Raw genomic sequence first — 7,500 nt, forward strand, 5'->3', positions numbered from 1 at the left:
CTTGTATCCCTTTGAAACAAACCCACTGACTACTTCATTTAACCCAGGTAACTGCAATGAAACATCAATTGAGGGAAGACAAAATGCATATACAATGTAACTATTGCTACCAATTGGCAACTCAATTTCAACTTTTTTAGTCTTATAACTCTTAGAGGAATTAATACCATTAATGGTTAAAGAAACTCCATTATTTACAACTTTCAAATTTAAATCTTGAGCCAAATTTTCTTCAATGTAATTTGCTTGACATCCAGTGTCTTTAAGGACCCTGAGATTGGTACCTTTAATTGAAATATTAAAAGTTGGCAAAATTGTATATCCCTCAACCTCACAATTTAAAACTTCAGTTATAGCAGCAACACTACTGCTTGAACTACCAACAACATCTCCATTACCACTCTCAGAGTTTCTAACTTTATCTGTACTGTTACTGGCTTTACCTTTTTTCTTTTCGGAATTTGGATTTTCTTTAATACTGGTAGCACCTTTTTCATCGGGACACAAAAATGACATATGCCAGCCTTTGCAGCCTTTACATTTGGAATTAAATCTGAATCTGCATTCTGATAATATATGACTTGGATAGCCACACTTTGAGCAAGCACCCAGTTCCTCCAATTTTGTTCTTTTATCTTTGCTAGAAACAAAGTTAGGACATTTACTCAAAAAATGACTTGGATCTTTGCCTAATCTACTACAAATGCTGCATTTACCTACTTTAGAGTCAAAAGAAACCTTGGCAGCAAAGCTAGTAGTGTCAGACTTATGTTTCTCTACTTTCTTAAATTTTTTACCTTGTAAATATCTCTCACTAGCATCAAAGAAATTATCCCTAATCTCTGCAAGAGATGGCCTAATTTTGTTAGTTATGGCAGTCATATGACACTTGAATTTCTCATTTAAACCATTCCAGAAGAAAAACTGAAGAAACATGTCAACATCAATATTTAAGGTCTTAACGCTTGCTACTAAATTGCTTACTTTCCCAATATATTCAAAAGGATCATCATCATCTGAAAGTTTTATTGAAGATATTTGCTTTATGGTATTAAAAATTTGAACTTCTCTTGAGCCTAAAGCCTTCTCTAGCAAAGCTTTTGCATCAGCATAACTCTGACTTTGAACATCCAAAGTGTTAATGTAAGAGCTCTTCCCTTTACCTGCTGTTTTAACAACAATAACTTATCATATTCTGGGAACTTAAACTTTGAAAGAGTTTGTTCAAATTCTACAAAAAACTTCCCAAGATCTTCGCCTTCAGTACTATTGAAGGTTGGTAAAGGAGCATGAGGACTCTTTAACAAGGACTGATGTGACTGATTATCTATAGGCAGATGCCGAACCTGAGGTAAATTTTGTAAAGTAGAGATGCTCTCTTGAATTTTAGTTTTGTACTGTTCACATGCATCAAGCTCAACTAACAAAGCAGCTTCATCACATTCAGTAGAAAACTTTGAATTTTGTATTTTAGAATCTAAGTCAGATAATTTCGTGAAATGCTCTTCAAGCCTCAGTTTCAGTGTAGAACGTTCAATATCACTATATGATGAAAACTGATCCTTCTTATTGTAAATTTCAGTAACGGACTTTCTAACATATTTTCGTGATTTAATCAATAACTCAGTCATCTTGATACCAGTTTCAGTAAGAATATAAAGCCTAATAAAGTAAAAACGGCAATGGAAATATACGTAATCTTAAAATTTAACCAAGGAAATATAAATGTTAAATTACACCTCGTCTGACTAGCTTGGAAGCGAACCAGCAGCAACTCTTAACAACCAACATCCTCAATCCTGTCACGGTCGCCATGAGCAGAAAAAATGACTTAGGACAAACGACCGTGTTATAACAAAATATTTATTTGTAATACAGAAACTAACATCTGTAGATTTTAAATAATCTTGACAAATTTATTATATACAGTTGGTTGTCAGTTGATGCTAGTTCACTTGGAGTAGCGATTGCTTCTGGTAAAGCAAACCTAGAAGCATTGGCAGATGTACTCCTGTCCCAAGCTTTCCACTCCACCTTGAGCCAGACCTAAAAGATAGGTAAAATATTTAACCACCCAATTCAAATTGAAAACCAGAATTTGTATGGAATTGTTTAAATGAAAATATGAATAGAATTTTTGACTACACTAAAATTGTTTACAATATATAAATGTAAATCGAAAAGTTTAATTCACCTCCAAAACTAATATAAATTTAATATTAATTCCCAGAATTGCAAATCAAAAGCCAACCATTTCAATATTTTGACCTAATTAACAAATGAAATATATGCGATGAGGGCATCACTTAAGAATATACGTTAAAAGGCCGAATTTCAATTAACAAGCAATTTAAGGTCGACAATTGATAATTTTAATTAGAGTAGCCTATAAACAAACCTAGTTTCAAGAGCGATTTTCAATTACTGAGTTCAAGGCTTTATTTATTTTTTGACTTGAGGATGATAAAAGTCACCAAGAAATGCCACTACTATTGTGCCAATCAATACAATGACCCACCTTATAATGACTTCACAGGATGAAAAAGAGCATGGGTATGATAATTCCATAGCCTTTGCTGTTGGTCGCCTCCACATTCATCAGACGAGGTGTAGAGTTAATTTAGTTCTTCATAGTTTTACACTCGGTTTTCGTAGCACTAAACACAATGAGTCCCATCGTTGTAGAGTAATTTAGAAAAAGTCCAGCACTACGACGACAAATAGAACCGGTAAAATGTCCCAAGGTAAGGTGAGGTGAAGGAGAGTAATCACTTCTTGACGGTTGGTGTTGGACTGGTTTTCCCTTCCAACAGGGACTTCGAGGTTACTTCGTAGAGTTGTTTGGCTCGGAATATTCAGAAAATTAGGTAGTTAGTAGTTATCTTTAACTCCTATTTACTTTGGTTTGCACAACGAAGGCTGAGGTCAGTTAATTGGCACAATTTTATTTACAGTGATTAGGAAAAATAAAGCCTCAAACATTAATTGAACAAACCAGAATTACATTAGAATAAACAAATTAAAAGAAACAAATTCAAAGAAATTCTAAAGTAAACTACGGAGATAATTACCCATTCCAAGGAATGTTTCTCCAGGTAAGGTAATTACCGATCATAAAGAAAATTTCTCAATCACCCAAAATATCCATAAACTTTTAACAAAATATTATAGGAATATATATTTAAATATATATTTTATACACTCCGAGGGGAGGGATTGAATTTTCCTCTGAAAAGTCAATGGAAAATAAATTTAAAACAAAATAAACTTAACTAATATAATATACAGATTAAATGTCTTCCTGTGAAACAGTGAAAGAATTTTCTTAAGTTTTAGCCATGCTGTCAATGGTCACTTGACATTAAAGGAATCAGGCTTGTCACATGACGCTTGACAAATCTCCAACTTTTACCTAGTATTAATTTAGCCCCAGTAACTTCATCGTAAATATTCTTGGTCAGCTCTTTAACTATTCCTATGGGGTAATCAATGGCTTTAGTCCTATTCTCCTTAATGATGCCTAATGTTTCCCGAGTCTTAAAGGTGTCATTTACCAAGGCTAACTTATCAGGTAATTTTTCTAATTTAGAAGTAAGGGTTTTCAACACTGATTTGGCTAAATTGTAGTTGCGGCCTAGTAGATGACTAACTTTCGGGTTCCATAACAGTGGCATACACAATCTTCCATCAGCAGTCCTATGGGTTTCTTCTAAAGCATACTCTATAAGCCTGTCATTCAGTTCTACATTATCTTCATGATATTGACCTCTTTCTTCCCCAACATAATATTTACAAGAGAGTTCTAAGCATTCATTTGTAGCCCTATTCAACTCAGATTCTATCATCTGACCATCATCATCAAACAACTCATATGTATTAGAAGTCTCCAGGTCATTTAAAGATGAAGATTCTACTGAAACGTTCTCTTTCGTCCTTGTTGGAAGTACATTTACAGCTTTTAACATATGTTGCACATTTGACTTCATGGAAGAACAAGGCTTCAAGAATCTTAAATTGCTCTTTAATTTATTTATGTCTCCCTTTAATAATATACCCAAGCATGTATCAGAATAAATGCAGTCATTGGATTTTGCAAATACTATATCCTTTTCAGGGATACAATGCAAGGACTCTGATCCTAATATAAATTTAATATTGTCTATCCTATCTGTAGAATTTAACAATCCCTGATCTGCTAGCTTGTATCCCTTTGAAACAAACCCACTGACTACTTCATTTAACCCAGGTAACTGCAATGAAACATCAATTGAGGGAAGACAAAATGCATATACAATGTAACTATTGCTACCAATTGGCAACTCAAGTTCAACTTGTTTAGTCTTATAACTCTTAGAGGAATTAATACCATTAATGGTTAAAGAAACTCCATTATTTACAACTTTCAAATTTAAATCTTGAGCCAAATTTTCTTCAATGTAATTTGCTTGACATCCAGTGTCTTTAAGGACCCTGAGATTGGTACCTTTAATTGAAATATTAAAAGTTGGCAAAATTGTATATCCCTCAACCTCACAATTTAAAACTTCAGTTATAGCAGCAACACTACTGCTTGAACTACCAACAACATCTCCATTACCACTCTCAGAGTTTCTAACTTTATCTGTACTGTTACTGGCTTTACCTTTTTTCTTTTCGGAATTTGGATTTTCTTTAATACTGGTAGCACCTTTTTCATCGGGACACAAAAATGACATATGCCAGCCTTTGCAGCCTTTACATTTGGAATTAAATCTGAATCTGCATTCTGATAATATATGACTTGGATAGCCACACTTTGAGCAAGCACCCAGTTCCTCCAATTTTGTTCTTTTATCTTTGCTAGAAACAAAGTTAGGACATTTACTCAAAAAATGACTTGGATCTTTGCCTAATCTACTACAAATGCTGCATTTACCTACTTTAGAGTCAAAAGAAACCTTGGCAGCAAAGCTAGTAGTGTCAGACTTATGTTTCTCTACTTTCTTAAATTTTTTACCTTGTAAATATCTCTCACTAGCATCAAAGAAATTATCCCTAATCTCTGCAAGAGATGGCCTAATTTTGTTAGTTATGGCAGTCATATGACACTTGAATTTCTCATTTAAACCATTCCAGAAGAAAAACTGAAGAAACATGTCAACATCAATATTTAAGGTCTTAACGCTTGCTACTAAATTGCTTACTTTCCCAATATATTCAAAAGGATCATCATCATCTGAAAGTTTTATTGAAGATATTTGCTTTATGGTATTAAAAATTTGAACTTCTCTTGAGCCTAAAGCCTTCTCTAGCAAAGCTTTTGCATCAGCATAACTCTGACTTTGAACATCCAAAGTGTTAATGTAAGAGCTCTTCCCTTTACCTGCTGTTTTAACAACAATAACTTATCATATTCTGGGAACTTAAACTTTGAAAGAGTTTGTTCAAATTCTACAAAAAACTTCCCAAGATCTTCGCCTTCAGTACTATTGAAGGTTGGTAAAGGAGCATGAGGACTCTTTAACAAGGACTGATGTGACTGATTATCTATAGGCAGATGCCGAACCTGAGGTAAATTTTGTAAAGTAGAGATGCTCTCTTGAATTTTAGTTTTGTACTGTTCACATGCATCAAGCTCAACTAACAAAGCAGCTTCATCACATTCAGTAGAAAACTTTGAATTTTGTATTTTAGAATCTAAGTCAGATAATTTCGTGAAATGCTCTTCAAGCCTCAGTTTCAGTGTAGAACGTTCAATATCACTATATGATGAAAACTGATCCTTCTTATTGTAAATTTCAGTAACGGACTTTCTAACATATTTTCGTGATTTAATCAATAACTCAGTCATCTTGATACCAGTTTCAGTAAGAATATAAAGCCTAATAAAGTAAAAACGGCAATGGAAATATACGTAATCTTAAAATTTAACCAAGGAAATATAAATGTTAAATTACACCTCGTCTGACTAGCTTGGAAGCGAACCAGCAGCAACTCTTAACAACCAACATCCTCAATCCTGTCACGGTCGCCATGAGCAGAAAAACTGACTTAGGACAAACGACCGTGTTATAACAAAATATTTATTTGTAATACAGAAACTAACATCTGTAGATTTTAAATAATCTTGACAAATTTATTATATACAGTTGGTTGTCAGTTGATGCTAGTTCACTTGGAGTAGCGATTGCTTCTGGTAAAGCAAACCTAGAAGCATTGGCAGATGTACTCCTGTCCCAAGCTTTCCACTCCACCTTGAGCCAGACCTAAAAGATAGGTAAAATATTTAACCACCCAATTCAAATTGAAAACCAGAATTTGTATGGAATTGTTTAAATGAAAATATGAATAGAATTTTTGACTACACTAAAATTGTTTACAATATATAAATGTAAATCAAAAAGTTTAATTCACCTCCAAAACTAATATAAATTTAATATTAATTCCCAGAATTGCAAATCAAAAGCCAACCATTTCAATATTTTGACCTAATTAACAAATGAAATATATGCGATGAGGGCATCACTTAAGAATATACGTTAAAAGGCCGAATTTCAATTAACAAGCAATTTAAGGTCGACAATTGATAATTTTAATTAGAGTAGCCTATAAACAAACCTAGTTTCAAGAGCGATTTTCAATTACTGAGTTCAAGGCTTTATTTATTTTTTGACTTGAGGATGATAAAAGTCACCAAGAAATGCCACTACTATTGTGCCAATCAATACAATGACCCACCTTATAATGACTTCACAGGATGAAAAAGAGCATGGGTATGATAATTCCATAGCCTTTGCTGTTGGTCGCCTCCACATTCATCAGACGAGGTGTAGAGTTAATTTAGTTCTTCATAGTTTTACACTCGGTTTTCGTAGCACTAAACACAATGAGTCCCATCGTTGTAGAGTAATTTAGAAAAAGTCCAGCACTACGACGACAAATAGAACCGGTAAAATGTCCCAAGGTAAGGTGAGGTGAAGGAGAGTAATCACTTCTTGACGGTTGGTGTTGGACTGGTTTTCCCTTCCAACAGGGACTTCGAGGTTACTTCGTAGAGTTGTTTGGCTCGGAATATTCAGAAAATTAGGTAGTTAGTAGTTATCTTTAACTCCTATTTACTTTGGTTTGCACAACGAAGGCTGAGGTCAGTTAATTGGCACAATTTTATTTACAGTGATTAGGAAAAATAAAGCCTCAAACATTAATTGAACAAACCAGAATTACATTAGAATAAACAAATTGAAAGAAACAAATTCAAAGAAATTCTAAAGTAAACTACGGAGATAATTACCCATTCCAAGGAATGTTTCTCCAGGTAAGGTAATTACCGATCATAAAGAAAATTTCTCAATCACCCAAAATATCCATAAACTTTTAACAAAATATTATAGGAATATATATTTAAATATATATTTTATACATTATTATTATTATAATTATTATTATTATTATTATTATTATTATTATTATTATTATTATTATTATTTTAATTATTATTAAAATTGTAATTATTATTATTAT

The 7,500-nt window shown here is 33.1% G+C and overlaps 1 protein-coding gene and 1 long non-coding RNA gene across 2 annotated transcripts in view; both read right to left on the bottom strand.

Moving 5' to 3' along the window:
* LOC137636456 (uncharacterized) overlaps positions 1 to 3,840 on the bottom strand; it is a 5,097-nt gene extending 1,257 nt beyond the window's left edge. The window contains exons 1-2 of the mRNA XM_068368880.1: positions 2,519 to 3,840; positions 1 to 2,046 (exon numbers count right to left, since the gene is read on the bottom strand). The exon at positions 1 to 2,046 is cut by the window's left edge and continues 1,257 nt beyond it. Of these exons, the coding sequence (XP_068224981.1) occupies positions 1 to 936 (936 nt within the window). The 5' untranslated portion in view covers positions 937 to 2,046; positions 2,519 to 3,840. The remainder of the gene's footprint in view (positions 2,047 to 2,518) is intronic.
* A 2,208-nt stretch (positions 3,841 to 6,048) lies between these two features.
* Positions 6,049 to 7,379, bottom strand: LOC137636457 (uncharacterized). The gene is made up of 2 exons (XR_011043104.1): positions 6,718 to 7,379; positions 6,049 to 6,245 (listed from the first exon to the last, which is right to left on the bottom strand). It is a non-coding gene; the product is annotated as an uncharacterized lncRNA (long non-coding RNA).
* Positions 7,380 to 7,500: the final 121 nt, after the last annotated feature.

This window comes from Palaemon carinicauda, unplaced genomic scaffold (genome assembly GCF_036898095.1).
Source record: "Palaemon carinicauda isolate YSFRI2023 unplaced genomic scaffold, ASM3689809v2 scaffold3037, whole genome shotgun sequence".
Lineage (NCBI taxonomy): Eukaryota > Metazoa > Arthropoda > Malacostraca > Decapoda > Palaemonidae > Palaemon > Palaemon carinicauda.